Raw genomic sequence first — 18525 nt, forward strand, 5'->3', positions numbered from 1 at the left:
TTCTATTCTAGTGCTATAGTTCCTGCAGGGAGATAGAGGAACTGTCCACAGCCCCTCTGCGGAAACGTACAAGTATCCCACTTCATCGGGTATGCTGATCCTGGCAGTTGCTGGTGGGCTCAAAGCCAGTTTAACTACCTTCCCATTACTCAGAAGAGTAATTCCCAGCTCATGCACCAAAATTCAGCCACGGCAGATCACCACTTTGGTCTTCCCATCCCCTAGCTAACAGGAGGAGCTTTCCAAGAGACAGGTAAGTGCGGCAAGGCTAGGTGCAGACACGCCTATAGGTGGCACTCTTGCCCTGACTCAACACGGAAGGACCACGAAGCCCCGGTTCCCTTGGAGCAGAGAGTCAAGAAATGCACTAAAGCATTAATTCCACAAGGCACGTGCAATGAACATCTTCGATTTTATTGTCACCACACTTAAAAACATAAACCTATGTTCAAAACAATTATTTCTGAGAACAGTGAAATACAAAATATTTCACACAGAAGTTTGTTACTGTAACACAAACAGAAGTGAGACGTAGAATATGCCAATGTATATTATTTGTGCTCCCAGTCACAAGTTTAAGAACTGTACCACTACAGAATTGTCACACAGGCTTGGAAAGTGAGCATTTGACTGTTTTTGAGCGTCACCTCTGCATTTCTAGTATTACACATTTACTTTGAAACTTCCTAGCAGTGGACAGAGAACGCGAAAATTTTGTCTTCAGGGTTTGTTTTGAAAGCGCCGTGACAACAGACTGTTCAAACTACTTCCTTATAGAAGGAAGTCTAAACAGAGACAATTATTGCAGGTACAGCTTTTCAGGGGTAATGTTTATGGTTATCTATGATAGATTTGAGCATATACAATAACAAGCAAAATCAAAATTTTCCTGGTAGTTCCTCCTGAAAAGCAAAGCTGGTGTTGCCCATCTTAAATTTGTTCTTTTCATACTAAAGAAAGCAATCTCTTATATTCTGTAAAAAATGCATGTGCTTGGCCAGGCACTGACCAGCTTTCCCTGCCTCAAGATTCTGTAAAACTAAACTAATCCAAATAAGCAAAACTTTTTTATTGGTTAGCAGCAAATAAATTCTGTAAACTTCACGCAATGAATAAATTTCTGCTTAATTTAAATCTATTTCCAAAAGAGTGACATGACTAAATGATTTGTACCAGACAGAGACACACGAATCAAACTCCATCACCAAGACCCTAAGCTTAGTCAGAAGGGGACAGAGCAATGGAACAAAGGGAAAGGAATGTCTGCTCTAAAACGACTGAAGGATTTATGCTGTACTTTGCTTTTCTCTTAAAGGTCCCAAAGAAAAGTTTTCTAAAGCTACCTCAAGGTTACTTCTCACATAAGCAACTTGGTTCAAAACTCAGGTTTGAACAGCATCTCTTCCTGAAAAACTGAGACATCCCTGCTGTCCTACACTTAATGACATTCCTGACTCGTAACAGCGAGTATTTGTCACTGTCTTCTCCTCATCGCTTGCTTGATCGCTTTTCATGCTTATCCTTTGTGTGCTGGTTCCTGGTTTGGTGCCTTGGCGGAGAGTAGCTGACTCTCCTTCTGGACTGAAAGCTGGGTGTATATGGGTGAATTCTGCGTTTCTTTGGTTTTTCTTCTTTCCTGCTTTTGTTTGGCTCAGACTCCTTATTGTCTTCCTTTTGCTCACGTTCTTGGTCTTGTTCTTTTTGAGATGGTAATGTGTTTTTGATGGTATTAATAAGAAATCTTTTATTTGTACCAGCAAGAGGACATTTCAACCTGTAAAGACATTTAAAAGTGATCAAAAGACAAGATAAAAACATCCTGAAACAAGTCTGAGATTTAAACCTGTGATTTTTTTAAGATAACTTTGTGATTTTGGCTTTCCTTGCATGCCACCTAGTGTAAACTCTCAGTACAGAAAAACATGTACAACATTATCTCCATTCTCCTTCTGTCTTACTCTTTATGGGAAGAAAATTATTTTACTTCAACATAGTGAAAATCCACACGATTTTCACAAGGTAGTGTGTTCAGGGGGAGACAGAGGATGACAATATAATTTAAGGTTGATGGTGCTTAACTTAGCTATTCAGGAATCAAATATTTAGTAACATTTTCTAAGTCGAATCAGAATGGTTTCTAAAAATTACCACCTTCTAAAGTCAGCATTATCTACTGAACTCTGATATTCAGGAAGTGAGATACATATGCATGAAGAACCCAAATAGCTGTAGCAATATAACATATACATGAGGTATATTAATTTTAACATATCTGACAACTACCAAAGTGTACTACTTCTTTTTCTTAAACAGAAAGAATACTTATCCAACTATTTTCCATTTTTTCTAACTGTCTCCTCTCACAGCTTAACACTTTTGCACGCAATTTATCAGCTAGTTTCAGTAAACAAGTATTGTACGTTTCATTTATCTTGTTGGTATCAGCTGTACTCCTGCCCAGTTTATCACCTTTTAAAGAATGGAATGAGAAAAAACAAGTTTGAATATATTCCTACAGAAAGCAGAAATCACTCTGAAGACTTTGTTTATAGTTGGAGTCACTGCATTGTCTGCCTTTACAACATTTTTGAGAGAAGTTACAGGATTACTTTAAGAAAATCAGAGCTGTTGGAGATCACAGTGCAACTTACTGAATCAGCCACACAGGAATCCTAACACCACACTGTTAAGATCAGCTATTCTACTTGCATGTTCTGTGTAAATGTAGAAACCATACCCTATTTAAAAACCTTTGACACCTCTAAACAATCAGAGGTATCAGAACAATAAGCAAATTGCAACAAAGATCACATCTGATTATCTAGTATACTTCATGACTTTACTGGACATGGCATTTACCATGATGTTTCGCTTCAGGTCTGCCTACTGAGAATTCCTGAAAATTGTTCTTGTCCTAAATCCTCAAAGAACTTAGGAGACTAACTGTACAAGTATACACATTGAACAGCCATGCTGTTTTATTTCCACTAAGTATTTCCTGAGACATTCCTATAGCATAGCTAGTTTTAAAATTTTCTAAACTTTCTGCATAGAAATCTACACTGTTTTGCTCAAACCCTGGTTCAAAATAATAATAAAAAGTCTAGATCTTTATCTAGTATAGCTGTTTTGTAAATTAGGGAGACAATATTTATCCATTAATTGTATTACTGAGTAAAAACACAAGGCTAATAAATGTCAGTAAAACAGGGTTTCTACTTCAAGCTACATCACCTATGAACATGGTGCTGAACATGCCATGGCACAGGTTACACTGTAGACATAACACAAACCAGCCAACATTTAAGTTCTCCATGCATCTTATGCGAGCATTAAACTGTCGTAACTCAACATTTCCTACTCAGGAATGGAACTTTCTCTAGGCTGCATTCAGGCAAAAACTATTTCACATTTGTTCTCCTTCCCCTTGCTTTTTCTGAAGAGCTAATGCATTGATTTAAGTGCTAATATATATAGTGCCAGAAGGAGACAATCTGCCCTAAATAAACTCATCTGGCTGAAGTATTTATTTCTTTTTGACACTATGAGTGCTGCCTGAGCTATACTAAGAATGAAAACTGATGAGAAACGCAGGACTTGAGAGTCAGTTAAGAGATGCCATTAGTTCACCATCCTACAGTGATAAAAGTGAGCCACTGGGCTTTCACGGAGCAGCAGTAAGTCATGGCACTGAAGAAAAACATTAGCCCTTAGTTTTATTGACCTCAGACTTCAACAAAGCAAATTCTGCCTTCAAGTCTTAAGGGAAATGAGATGTATGGCACATGCTACACTACACACAAGCAGATGTTTACATACATCCATGGTATATATAGAACTCTAAAAGTGAACTGTATTAATCCACCAATATCTTTGAGAGCATTTCTAATCATGAGAAAACTGGTACCCCAAAGACAAGCCTTTGGCTCACTGTAGGGTCTGATCCTGCAATGCTCAATTCACTGACAGCTCTGCCCTCAATGTGAGTTCTGAAGGGCTGAGAGGCAAGCTCAGCCTATGCAAGGTGGAACAGAATACTGCTGACTAGTAAATAGTGCCACAGAACTGATTTGAGAAGCTTTTCTTTATAACAGATGACAAAAAAACCCCAAGACATGTTAAAGAACATTAAAGTTCTGAACCGGAGTATGCCCCAAGCAGGGCTGCAGGCATGACTGAAGCAAGCACACACCCTGCAATGCTAGAGCAGTCTTCTCTACAAAACAGACTCCAGTTCTGTCGCAGTGTGTTCACTCAGCAATAAGGTTCATTTTTTGCTTTGCATGCTCCAATAAGCTAAACCAACCTATTATTACCAAGAAAATCTTGCCTCCCTCCACAGGTAAGTCTCACACACCCCAAAATCTCTCCACTATGCAATGACCAAAACAGTGCAATGTATTGTCAAAATACAATGTTAATGTTGAAATGCAATGGCATTGTATTTTGAGAAAAGAAAAATTAAATCTGTTATTGTGAACGTAGGTCAAACCTTAACTCTACTTTTGACATTTTAAGTCAAGTTCTGTGCAATAACACAGAATTTCCAACCAACACCTGCCATCCAGTGAAGCAGTGACATTCAGCACAGAAGTATATATACTATACAAGTTCTTAACAGCAGAAACATGCCAACACTATTTAAGACACAAGAGTACAGTGCCATGCGCCACAGTCTTTTCTCTGCTGAGTAATCGGACATATCAAACAGGCTTGGCACAGCAAGGCTCATCAAATAGAGTAAAAGCATATCTTTCCAGGAAACAAAGTTTATTATGGATGAACTGACAAGAACATTTCTACCATTTCCAAAATGCCACGGAAAATACCAAACTTAATAGAAGAGCAACTGAAAGCAAAAAAAAAAAAAGGCAGCTAGAGGTTGTTTTGCCAAATCAACTAATCTATGCTATTACCCTTTCACAGGGGACCTCACAGAAAAGGATGCCTGGGAGGACACTGCAAGCTTTTAAATATGGTCTTGGCAACTAGGTACAGCTGGCAGGGCTTTGTAGAACCATAGAATGGCCTGGGTTGGCAGGGACCTTAACAGTCATCTACTTCCAACCCTGCTGTCATGGGTTCCTTTCACTAGACCAGGCTTTTTAGAGCTCCATTCAGCCTAGCCTTGAACACTTCCAGAGAGGAGACACCCACATCTTCTCTGGGCAACCTGTTCCAGTGACAACTTGACTTGGGATTAGAACATGTGCTCTGATGACAAGATTTTAACATAGTTACTTAGCAATCTCTAACTGTGCCCTATTTCTCCTCCTCCTTCTCCTCACATTCAAATGAAAGACACAGGGGAATCACATTGCAGTGTTTCTGCACAGTCACACAACACCCATTCAAAGACAAGATGCAATACAGCATTTCACAGTTCCGATGCCCTCATCATCATTTTGTATTTTGCTATACTTCTAAAAGATTTGGTATTGAACAGAAAAAGCTATCTATAGGAATGAAAGCAATTTTAGGATTGCTTTACAAGAAATAGAGTTAAAAATAATTTAATGCTTCCAAAATTTATCTTTTTGCAATTTCATCTGCTCTTATAATGCAGAGCTGAACAAATCATCCAAAAATATCCTGTTTTCTACTTCTTATTTTACATAAGCTTCTCAAGTAAGCCAAGAAGGCTACATTCAGTTTAGCTACCAGCATCTTTGAAGATCAGACCTACACAACAGAGGAAAAAAAAGCCTCTAGAACTTTTTTCACACATTAGCTTTTGTTACATTTTAACTGCCTTTCTTAATTAAATGACAACAACTGCTTAAAATGGGACCCAACTACATTGCTGTGGAAAAGCTTATGAATTATGTACATAGCACCAAGAGAAATATTTAAGGAAAGCTGAACTTTTAGCTTTATTTTAATTAGACATACAGTGGAAAACCCCAAATATTCTACACCTTTATTCCATCTATATCCAATAGCTTCTGCTGAAACAAGGATAAATTTATCTAACTATTTCAAGCGTTCTCACACTGTTTAGTCACAACTTCTCACTCTGGATCCAGCTGGTCCTTCAAATGTTAGCTTCCAAACAGCTGCTTGGATGTATTTTCTTATCTCAGAAGTTCCAGCATCACAGCATCATCACTGAGATTCAGCCACAGTTTCTGCTCTCTTCTGCTCAAGATTTCCAGGATTAAGACAGCTTCAGAAGAGGATTCTCCCTTCCCGTTCTCTGAGACATTTCCTTATTTGCGATTAGCTGTACTAATGCTTGAGCCAGATACATCAGCAGCAGGATCTACATGTGTTATCATAAGGATGTAGGAAACCCCCCAAAAAGTCACCATGGCCATAGAGTACATACAAAAGGAACATTCTAGGAACTAGAAAGACTGCATTGCTGAGTGAAATCTACAACTACGAATATCCAGTATTTCTCAGATTCATTTACCATGGATGTAGATACTGCCTATCTGAGCAGTCCTGAGAGTATGGAGACCAGGGAGCTGAGACTCTTAACCAATTAATTCATGCAGTCCACTGCCAATACTGACAGTTGCTCCATGACCAGAGAGTCTTCGATAATTTCCCTTCCTGCACAAGCTCTTGCCCAATATCACTGCCAACTTCCCTGTTGGTTGCTTGTTCCGAACAGGGACAAGCTTTTCTTCTACTAGACTCTAACCTGTACAAGTTGCATCTCCTGCCCGTGTCATCCACACTAAACTTGTAAGACAATGTAGCAGCAGCAAAACATTCCCCAACTGGAAAAAATACTTGCAACGCTGTCCCATATTTGAAGGCTGAATCTTTGTATGAAAGACTGAGCTAAAGGTCGACTGCTCTGTACACTTTTAATGTACCTGTCAGCTAAGCCGGCTTGAATGCCTGTAATTTAGGCTTCAGCAGTAGCTGACTATCCATCTCAAATGATGAGACAGCAAGAAGTTAGGCAGGGGTGCTTGGGGGACTTTTTCAAACAGTGCACTTGAGCTATGGAGAATTAATCACTCCAGATGGTAAAAGAGTATCAACTTGAACCTGAAAGCAGTCCCAAAACAGCATTCAGAGGCTTGCTGGCTAAGACTTTGCTGCCACCAACATCCACTAGGAGACATTACTTTGTAATGGTATGCACAATATAATTCCCTCCCCAGGAATGCCACTTCTCCATACACCTCCCTTGAACCAACTCCTGTCAAATGCCACTGACTCCAGAAATGTATTTCCCAGTATTCAACGGCTGCTGGAGAGCAACATATGCTGGAATCAGTGAAGTATGAGCAGTAGTAGCCTCTGCTTCTCCTTACCCAAAAACAGATGGTAGAACATATCTTTTCTTCACAGTCCGAGTTGCTTCAACTTTCCAGTGCCAATGCAGGACTGATGGCCTTACACTAGGTGTCTCCAGGGTTTGTGCATCTCTTCTCCAGGACTCCTCTGACAAAGGGTTGAGGAAATCCCAGAAGTCCTCATGAAACACACCTGTAAGCATTTCGAGTTTGGCAAGGAAGGAAGTTTTTGCATTTCACCTGTTAACGCTGTGCTCTTAGACAAGTTGGTGATGACCTCACCTTTGCTTCTATCAGTTATGCTTTGCAGGATCTGGTCTATTAATACACATTTCCATGAACCAACTTTTCTGCTCATTTCATTTGCTATCCACAAAGCTCTGAGCAGCAATTACCTTCCTCTCAGTAGTTTACACCCTGGAAGGTTACATATCAGCCCTGGATGTAATCTCTGAAGCTCTTCAGGATTTACTTTGTTCCAGGATCAGTTAAATCTGATGGCATTTTGCTGGAGTGTGATACTCAACCGAGCATAGTTAAATTTCCTTCCAATATCTTACTAATTATATAATTTCTGACATCTATATGCAATATCTATTTGTTGGGCCAGTTCAGAAGCACCAGAGCAGCACAACAGGGCATGAACAATTAAAGGGACGAGAGCAGTGGCAGCTTGCAGCTGCTGTTCTGTCCATTGTTCTTGCAGAAACTAGACAGCAAAGGCTTTACAGGATTCTGCCTATGGGGGGTTTTATACCTTCCTTACAGTAACACATGCCAGCTGTACAGTACCCTATGCCAAACTCTACAGCAGCAGATTTGTGACAACTGGGATTACTACTAGTCTCTCTAAGGATAAATTCAGAAAGGGGAAAGTCCCCAAAGATGCATTACATACAAAGAAATCATCTCTGAGAGCATGATATCCTGAGCTGCAGACAGCCCGAAGCTGGGATAGTACCTTGAAGGTACTACAGAGAGTATTCAGAAAGAAAGATATTCAGCAAAGCACTTCCTAGGCACTGGGGATCAGGCACTGCAGAGATGGATCCTTTGTTTGATCCAGTATAGCTATTCTCATGTACCTCTGGAGTGAAAAGGATCCTAACTTAACAGTCTCAGTTTAGGATATCACCACAACGACCCCTATGTAAACAGTCTTCATCTGCCTGAAGCCTTCTTGACAATACTCTTCACCTTTAACACAATCCTGGCCTAGCCAGACACTATTTTGCTCTAGTGGAATCTGCAGCTGCTCTGAAGAACAGGTCACCCTTGGCTATCCCATCCCCTGGTAGGTCTTCGGCATCAGCCTTTAGCAAACTGCCCAGTGCCACGAGCTGATCATCACAGCCAGCTGAACAGGTCCACTACTGTTTTACAGACAAGGAATAAGTAGCCAGACCCGGGAGCAGAAGGCTCAGGCACACTCCCGGCAGCTATTCCAGGCTGCACAAGTTGCAGCGAAGTTGCACAAGGACAGTTGATTATCTCCCAGCAGAAATCTTTAGCCTCCATGCCTGGAATTAACTTGCAAATTCACAGTAAATGAATGCATATAACAGTTCATGGTCCTAATTATCTGCACTCCTTTACCTGGCCATTTTGGCAAGGCTGACAGAGTAAAAGCATGATGGATCAGTATTGTTATAGCCACTCTAGGGGATTCAACCAATTAAGCTATTTTAATATAAACGGTATGAACTGCATTCCTAGAGGAAATACTGAGTAAAACACACAGAAAAACCCAAACTTGCTTACAAAACATAAAGAAATAATTTTTTTCAACAAGACACTATTCAGAGCTACTAAAATTAGCCAAGAATTTCATTAACAGTGCAGACTCATCTTTGGTGGAGGAAGCCAAACCTTATCTACAAATAAGTTTAATGCAGTCAACTGGTGCACTACCTGTGTGAACATCTCTAGATCCAGCATCTTCTTACCAAATAGCTAATCATACGCATTATTTTAAGATGAATGACTCTTCTCAGCATGTTATTACTTTTTAAATTACAATTACATGCATTACATTCCATTATAATCTAGCTGTAAAATCTGGACTACGGCATTGTATTTCACTTAAGTTTTAAATACTGTGATTCTTTTCCCAGTTGCTATAAAGGTTAGCCTAGCCCCCGGGTTTTAGGGGTTTTTTTAGTATTAAAAAATAGCCATCTTCCAAAACTGGGTTATACTTGAGTTCACTGAGTTTGGTTTGGCTACAATTTACACACGAATTATCTACTAAAGGATAGTTTATTACTTTCAATATAAGGTTTTAGGTTTCTTTGTTAGGCTATGGATTCTTTTCACTTAAGACAGAATCTAACCCGGTAATATGTGGATAGTATGTAAGTACATGCACACTTCAGATAGCTGATGTTTTAAAGATTCACAAGCTTCCAACCCAAGCTTTGCAATTCCATCTATTATAAGGACATATTATTACAAAAGATAGTCTCAATTTTCCAATTGCTTTGACTTCAACACATTCAGACAAGCAATTTCATGCAGACAGAACTTACTTGAACTTCCTACCTAGACTCAATTTTTTGCCCAAATTAATATGTGGATGAAGACAAATTATTTAAACACAAAGCACATAAAAAGGTAGAGACTTCTGTCACGCATTAAATACAAAATTTATTTTGGCATCAGTCAAAGCATTCATTTCCTCTTGGCACAACTTACCAACCCATAGCTCCCATTGTTTCAGCCCTGGTTCTCCCACGTTTTGCCTCTTTAAGTAACTCCTCCACAGCCTTCCTAAATATGAGAAAAAGAAACAAGTCACCACTGGTGGAACACAAGAACTTGCCACTTTATGCACATATGTAGGGAAAGTGGATAACTTCTTCACTGCAGTGAGTTAAGCATTAAAGAAGCTATCAAAATCACCCTGACTTTAAGATAATTTGGATTCCTATGCACCAAGACTGAAAGAAACATTTTGAAATATTAAAAACAATTAAAGTTGTTGCAAATACAACAACAGCCATACTAAATGAAGAACAGAAATAAAGTATGCAAAACTGGTGTATTACGCAGAAACGCACAGTTCCTGTCACTTCACTTGGGGAAGGCTCTTCCCTGCTATCACTTCGCTTAAGTTCTTCCTGAAGTCTTTCAACCACAGCAAACCTATTTTGAGCACAGCTGAACACTACCAGTAAAATAGCAAGCAGTTAGATGACAGTAAAATCACTGCAACTACAAGTTGTCAAACTGTACTAACTTTGTGTAACAGAGGAAGAAAAGAGCTCATCTTTGTGACGGTGATCTACACACACACACATACATATATATATATATACATAAACTGAGATCTGTAGATCTGTGCCAGGCAGGTTTCAAATATTCACAGGTCATAACTTTTTCCTTAAGAGTTCACATTTGAAGGGCTTTGCAGAGGAAAGTGTCCAAGACTTCCACAGAAAAAACAGTACAGAAATGCATCAAAAATTGCAGTATTGCTTCTCTGTGCAGTAGTCTATTAATGGCACACTGGTTTAAAGTTCCTCACAGAAGTCTTTCTTATCTAAGGTTATTAGTATGGTCTCAGTAGCAACTGGGCTTGGGGTACTTCAAATCCTTTGTAAGCAGACATCTGACTGCGAGAACATGTTGCATATCCTGTCATACCACAGGCATTCATGAAAACCAAGTGACTACCCAGGTAAATTACCATCTGTTAGAGCTGCTGCCCCAAGATGCCAAGTACAGTGTCAGCAACCTCACCAGCTACTGATGCCTTCCCAGGTAGTGGAAGTAGTGTGTGTGGGATGGCTACTTGCAAGAACACCAAAAAAAAGGGTGCAAAACCAGGCTCTACCACGGGAACGTGAGAGATTTTGCATACACAGGTTTTCATGAAATTATAGCAAAATTTATTTTTTCCCCAGACCCTGAATCTGCTATCTGAGCAGCCTAAGCTAGTTTACACTGATGGCAGCAAGAACATATGGCATTACAAAAGCTTGCCCTGAGCCTTCAAACAGCAATGTCAGACAAAGGTGAGGAAAGAAGAAAAAAGTGTCTGATTTTACTTAGCAATTACCAAACTTGGTGATTCTGTTTTCAGAAACCTGACTAGGAAGCAGATTAAAAGCCTGTCAAAATCCTACAAAAAGCCTACAAAATCTGTCACAATTTATAACTAAAATAATCGAGAAAAGTATCTGAGCTACAAAGCACTAATAAAACACATTTATTTTAAACAGCTACAATTCAATTTTAGGGAAAACACCACGGTAAATTAATATGGTGACAGCGATTCTATTAACTTAGGTAGGAATTACAGGCCATTAAGTATTTGAGACTTTTTTTTTTTGTTGTATCAAAGACCAGACTGACTTGGCATTCATCTTAGAAGCCTTCTAAGTCCACACCTGCCTTCATTATCAAACATTGTTCCCTAATAATGGTCTTTCAACATCACTCTTATTCACTGCACCTTTACAAAGCCCTTTCAACTTGCACAGGCAAATTAAACACAATGTTCAGATCCTCTTCAAAATAACGTGTTTCCACTCACTGAACTTATATCCTCTACACAAGTAAGCCAAAAGCTATGCAAACAAGATTTTAAAATTTGCTTTTAGAGGCCTCGTGGGACTCCACTTTCCTTGCTATCTTCATTTTTACAGCTTGGTTACAATACAGTCCCGTGGCTGCCAGCTTCAATTCAAAGAGCAGCAGCATGAGCAAAGGGAATGCAGCATGCAACTTTCACATGAGAACCACCCAAACACTAGGGGATTGATAGGAGGAAAAATTAGGGACAGGGGCACATTTAAGAACCCTGTCATCATTCTGGTATCTTTTATAGCAAGCACCACTTAAAACTTTCTGTGGCAATTCCTCCTGAGCAATCAAGCTGCAGAATTACAGTAACATGAAGGTACAAGCAGTGATATTTTTATCTTCAAGACTATGGTCCAAGACCTATTTACATTTCTGAGGTATTAGACTTTTTCCTCTCTCTATATTACAAGGTTACAGACGAAGCTCCCGTTGCATAAATCCTAATAACCTGTATGACAAATGCATGTGCCAAAAGAGTAGGAGAATATTAAAGGCTCTCAAGTCAGGCAAAATGAGAGTTATTTTCTATTCCCCACTCGGGAGAAGAGCTTCATCTTTTTTTTTTAAGAGATCAAATTGATAGACTGAAAAAATGAATAATTGGTAATAGAGGTATGTCTGATACAGTTACAGGCAATGAAAACACCCTGTCATTACAGAGTCCACCCAATGTTTGTAACTACAAACGACTGCTAAGAGCAGATGTATCGTGCAGGATCTGACAGCCAAGGGGCCAGGCAGTCACAATTCCACGCCCAGGTTCAACCAGCAGCAAGGCTGAAAATCTGCTCCCAGAAGGTAGATGCACACACCATGCACCTACACCGCTGGCCACAGCAATCACAGACAGACACACAGAGTACTCACACCAACAGCTTCATCCTGCTCTTGTCTCCAGCCAGGTGTGGGAGCCCCCAAGTCTTCCGCCCAACTCCACTGCTGGTAGAGGCCATCCCACAGAGCTGGCTGGGACTCCCTGATCCCCCAATACCCAATCCAACCCACTGCAGTCTTGCCTGCAGAGACACACAGGCACACATATGTGTCTCCACCTTGACCTTACAGTCTCTCCAGCAGGTGGTCAGGACTCCCTGGTGCTCCCAACAGCTCCTCCTGTGGTCTTGCTCTTGGAGATACAAGCTCACCCTTCAGCTCCCTCCTTATTCACCCACTCACCAGCTACTCCAGTTTCATCTTCACCAGTAGCCACATGCTCCCTCATACACCCATACTTGCTCCAGTACTGCAACACAAATAAATAGGTCCCCAATCCCATTCCAGTGGCCGACATCTGGATTTACTCCCTCCATGAAGTGTCCTTGGTAGCTGGCACCCAGTCTTCCAGCCCAGAGTCCCAGCCTAACTGCTGGCATCCAGGCCTTCACTTGTTCCAGTTGCTAGCACCATGAACACATGGTCCTTCCTCCCCACAGTTTGACTCCAGTTGCTAGCACTGAGATGTATATCCTCTCCCCTCAGAGTCCCTTACCCAAGAGAGAGTTAGAAAGGAATTTAACAGGAAGACAGGACAGCCTGTGATGATCAGGCACAGGGCACAGCTAGACAAGAGTACCCCCAGCAGCCTATTCGCACACGACCAGACTCTTTTACACCCTTATTCCTCTATTTTCCCATTCTTGCTTCTCCCCAAATAACTTGAACTCATCGCTTTCCTTGCCTTTGGTTCCTCCCCTACGCATCCCATAGTAAGCCATATGCAATCTCGAAATGCTCTTCTTCTGCATTCCTTAACCCATCGCACAAGCCTACAGAGCAACACCCTTAAGTCCCAAAGATGTTCCAGCATTGACTTGTCTTGATGGGTGCCATCCCTGGAGACCTAGGCTGACTCCTGGCATCAGCCCCGGGGGATGGGTCCAAAGATGACAACCATTCCTCTCTGACCTTATGATGGGTTACCACCGGCCACTGTGTCCCCATACTCCTCTGGGCTCATGGTGACAGAGCTCTGATGGACTGCTAACTCCTGGGATGGCCCTGGGAGAGGCCAGGACTGGGTGCTATTTGGGCTCCCCTCATCCACCGTGGTCTCTCTCTTTAGTCCTCTCTGGGCTCTCTGGAAGCTTTTGGCACATAACCTGACAAACTCTGCCGTCTCCACCCGTGCCATCATCTCATTACAGATCCTGATGAGAACTCTAATGAAAGTATAACTACTGGAATGGCTTCACAGCACACAATCAGCTATGGAAGCACACAGACCTGCAGTAGGAGGGCAGCATTCCTATTCAACACATCCCACAGTTGGAGAAGGGACATCATCAAACCCATCTTCATTAAAGCATGAATAACTGTTTGCAGTCTATATCCCTGCTATCCAAGCTCAAAGGCCAGGCTTCTCAGCTACTGCAATCCACAAAAATCATGCTTAAACCTACTTCCTGAGGCACTCTAGGTCATGACAGCAAGCTGCAAGCCCAGGAAAAAAAATTAGCAATTTTTGAATTCAATTTTCTCCACGGACTTTTATGCTAACTATACAACTTATTTTTAACTGTGCATGGGACTGGAAATAGAAGTGGATGTTGGTATTCCGATTACATCTGAATAATTAATATCAAGACCTTCAGTCAAGTGAAGGACTGAAGACACTGCCAGTGTTATTTATAATTAATTCCTGTGAGCTGGTCTTATCTGCTCACCCTTATTAAGAAAACTGATGAAAAGCAATGTCAAGAATAAAGCCTAAACCACAACGTTAAGAGCAAGAATGAAAAGGGCACAAATATGCCACAAACTTCCTAATGTTTGTTCAAAGGCAAATACATTCTACATTGGGTATGTGAATGCTCTCATTCTTGATCGATCAGGTTTCATACTTATTTAAATATTCTATTTGTCAGTCCTGTGAGTGCTATTTGCAGTACATTTCTGTGCTGATATTCTCACCAGCTTCAGTAGTACTGAACATAATACTCCATTTCAAACACTGATTTTAGCTCGCAGACCACTTTTTTTTTTTTTTACCAGGAATATGGAATATTGAATTCCGACAGTTTGATTTTAATTGTTAAAAACCACAGTAAGAGCTATCAGTTTTCTCCAAAACACAAAGATTGCTCTTTAAAAGTGTAATTGGGATGCCTGTGCAGCAAAATATTAGACTACCGATTCTCAACTCAACTACAGGGCTCTTGTTAGAGCCCTTGAGATTCAGAGCAGCATCTCCTTAGGAAACAGTTAATTCCAACCAAATGATGCTCCAAACAAGCTTGGCAAGCACTTCTAAAGATGTATGGTATCCAAGGTTGTGAAATATTTATAGCTATTGAAAGAGAGAACGGATTATGGAAGGATTTGGACACACAGTATAACAAAGCCACTTCCTCTGTATTTGCAGAGAAATGACATTTTTACGTGCTTCAAACACACAGAAACACCATGGAAACAATTCTGGAAGGAGAGGGTGAAGAAATATTTTTTTTAGATAGGAGTAAATTAGTGACCTCTGTAATATCCCGATGGATATTTAGTTGAAATAAAGTAGGAAAAGCACTGCTTCCAGAGGAAACAAACTAAACAGCTCCTACTAAGCTGATTTGTAACTTTTTCCATCTTATTCTTGGGTCATAACTTCACAATACCATTAATTATATGTTAACAGAATTTATAATTTTCTTAGAAGAATCATATGGAACCTCAAGACTCTGGGTCTTCACTGATGCGCCAGCAAATTCACAGGAAAAAAAATCTCAGTTCATACTTCCATCAAAGGTTACTAGGTGAGATGGAGAAGAGGACACAATTTTTACTTGCATACCTGTGGTATTTACAGCTTTTAGAGTTTTAAAATCCAGAGCATGCAACAGCCGCACAGTAACTTGCAAGTTAGTATTCAGCTTTCTAGGAACACATCAAATTCGCTTCATATTAAAGTGAGGAAAACATCAAATGCAAGATCAAGCGAGAGTCAGACACAGTAAAGCTGAAAAATAACATCAGGAAATGTGGCAATAAGGACGAAATAAAAGAAGGAAGATGAAGAGACCTCTCCTTAGATGATAACAAAAAAAATAGGATGACTGACTTAACGGATCACTTTTTGGAATACTGGGAAACAAAATTCGCTTCTGGCCAGAAAAAACATGCACAAAAATAGTTACACTTCTTTTTTCTCTCATGGTAAATTAAATAAAACCCACATGTACAAAAATATTAAGTTTTTATTTAAGACTTATTCATTGCAAGCAAGCCTGGATAGACTGACTACTAAAGCCTGAAGAGACAGACTACTAAAAATATTCCAGATAAACCCATTTTTAAACATTAAAAATCCACCTAAAATAGTTAACACTGTGGCCACAGAACAGAAATGCCATTATTTGTATGCCAAAGCCATATTATAAAAAGCCTAAAAACCTAACCTACCATCGCTGTACTACTCACAGGAGAATACAATCAACAGGTTATTGAATATGAACCTAAGGAATAATGCTTGTAACCCAAAGGATAAAGGTCTGTGTTAGACTAGTAAGGGATTCGTATTGAAGATCATACAGGGAAGCATATTTAGGGCAAGTAATACCCAAGAATGACACCTAAATGCACACAGTACAAACTGAATTTAGGGTGCTACTAACAAAGTGAGCTGTTACGAAAACTGGGTATGAAAAAGTAACTAGGGATCCAGGGTAGAAAGTGTTAACTGCCAAAGGCACTATACTACTATACTGTAGTTATAATGTGCTTGGAGCCAATTAAACACATACAGAGGTGAACAGCAGCATGGATTGAAGATACCAGACAGCTAAATCCTATCTTGTACCACTCAGTAAGTGACACTGAGCTTCATCCTCATTATCTACCATGCTGCCACAGAAAAGGAATAGCAAATCCCAACTCAGACTGAACCTATAAGGAAGGATAAAATTTCAACTATGGTTCCTGTGAAGGAGAGCACCAGGAGGTGAGCACGGAACAGTCAGCTACAGCCAGAGAACAAGGAGCTGTGCCCCAAACTGCCCAGAGGACCCCAAGTCCCCAGCACAGCGATAGCAACCAGGAGACAGCATGGAAGAACAGTGACACAGATTCACCTTGCTATGGATAAAAAAGGTTTAAGTTTAGAATGGCACTAGTAAAAATAACATTCACGCGTACATAGAAAGAAGCTTTAATTATTAAACTGATGATCTGAGAGCAGAAGTAGCTTACCAAGAATTAAAAGCCTCTTAGAAAGCATTATGCTCTCTAGCCTTCCACCGCCCCAGTACTATTGCTTTTGGCCCATGTGAAATATGTGCCAGACATAAGCAGAAAACAGTTATCTTCTGTAAGCACTCAGACATCATTTCTTAAAAGTTAAGGGAGAGATCCAGGAGGAGAACAGTTCAGAAAGCTTCTGGTCATCACTTAACTGTAACAGTTGATTTAAACAGCCACCACGAAAACGAACAACTCAGAAACAAACTTGCTAAAAAAGTAATGAAACAATTCCAATCACACAAATACGACTACTTTGACACCAACTAGTGGTATAAACATGTAAAGTGTATTCCTAAAGCAAGAGAGGCCTACTTTGAGTATCTAAATATAGAAATCTCTATTTTAATCTTCAGTGTTTGCTTGGAAAGACTGAAACTCACTCTGCGTGGCAAGACGAATCCACTGGTCCCAACAAAACGCAAAGCAGAAAACAATTTTATTTTCTTGACAAAATAACTGCCAAGCTTTTTGTATTATTCCGTACAACAGGGCAATTTTAACAATTAGTCAACTGGAACATCTCCAGGGCTGAAAACTGTAATTCGTAATAACACAAGATGGGGTTTTTTTAATTTATTTTACTAAGTATACCAACTCACCAAATTGTAGCTGATGAAGGATGAGCAACCTAAGACGTTCCAATCTTGTTTCTAAACGGCACCAACACGCAGTACAAGAACAAGCTTGTGGCTTTTTTCTGAATATTTTATTTATTTTTATTTGCCTGTTTGTGACTTGTTAAGTAATGAATTTTCCTCATTCTGTAGGGAGATTTATTTTCTACTGGAACTCCAAAGTTGTGTCCCGAAGACACCACGGAAGCGGCTCCAGGCCGCGTTCCCTTCGGGGCACCCCCCCACCGCACAGCCGGGGGCTGTCAGGGGAGAGCGGGCAGAACCCGGCGGGGCTCGGGTCCCCTCCACTGCACCGCGGGCCACCCGCCCCCGAGCGCCCGGCCCGGGACGAGCCGCCCCAGGGCCACCGCCAGCCCCGAGCGGCCCCAGGCCGGCGCTGCCCGGGCCTCGCGGGGCGGGAGGCGCCGCCGGGCCCCGCAGAGGCCGCTCGCTCCCGGGACCGCTCCGCCGCTGCCCCCGCCGCTGCTCGCCCCTCACCTCTCCAGCTCCGGGTCCTCTTCCATGGCTCCCCTGCCGCCCCCCGCCGCGGACCCTCAGGCGCAGGCCGCCGCCATCACCCGCTGGCGGCCGGGCGGGGCGGGGCGGGAGCAGGGGCCGGCGAGGACCCCGGCGGGAGGAGCCGGGGCGGTGCGAGTCGAGCCCCGCCACACCCCCCGGGCACCGGTGGCACTGGCGGCCGCGCCCCCCGTAAAAGGGAGTGCGGGGCAGTGGGCTCCGCTTGCGGGCGGGACCCCCGCGGACCTCTGCCGCCGCGGGGGAAGGGGTGGCGGGGCCGTGATTGAGAGTAGGGAAGGCGGGAACGCCAGGAGGCGGGAGCAGGG

The 18525-nt window shown here is 41.5% G+C and overlaps 1 protein-coding gene across 1 annotated transcript; it reads right to left on the minus strand.

The window, feature by feature from the left end:
* Nucleotides 1–389: 389 nt before the first annotated feature.
* Nucleotides 390–18310, minus strand: POLR1D (RNA polymerase I and III subunit D). The gene is made up of 3 exons (XM_027651837.1): nucleotides 18182–18310; nucleotides 9951–10025; nucleotides 390–1774 (listed from the first exon to the last, which is right to left on the minus strand). Exons 1-3 carry the CDS (start codon nucleotides 18205–18207, stop codon nucleotides 1489–1491), a joined length of 387 nt encoding a protein of 128 aa, XP_027507638.1. The 5' UTR covers nucleotides 18208–18310; the 3' UTR covers nucleotides 390–1488.
* Between the last annotated feature and the right edge of the window lie 215 nt (nucleotides 18311–18525).

The sequence above is a fragment of the Corapipo altera genome, unplaced genomic scaffold (assembly GCF_003945725.1).
Source record: "Corapipo altera isolate COAL_440 unplaced genomic scaffold, ASM394572v1 0, whole genome shotgun sequence".
In the NCBI taxonomy this organism is placed as follows: domain Eukaryota; kingdom Metazoa; phylum Chordata; class Aves; order Passeriformes; family Pipridae; genus Corapipo; species Corapipo altera.

Coding starts and splice junctions, on each gene's coding strand:
- POLR1D (XM_027651837.1), bottom strand. CDS start 18,207: ATGGAAGAGGACCCGGAGCTGGAGAG. Junction 10,026..18,181: donor GAGGACCCGGAGCTGGAGAG/GTGAGGGGCGAG, acceptor TCTCATATTTAG/GAAGGCTGTGGAGGAGTTAC. Junction 1,775..9,950: donor ACAATGGGAGCTATGGGTTG/GTAAGTTGTGCC, acceptor ATGTCTTTACAG/GTTGAAATGTCCTCTTGCTG.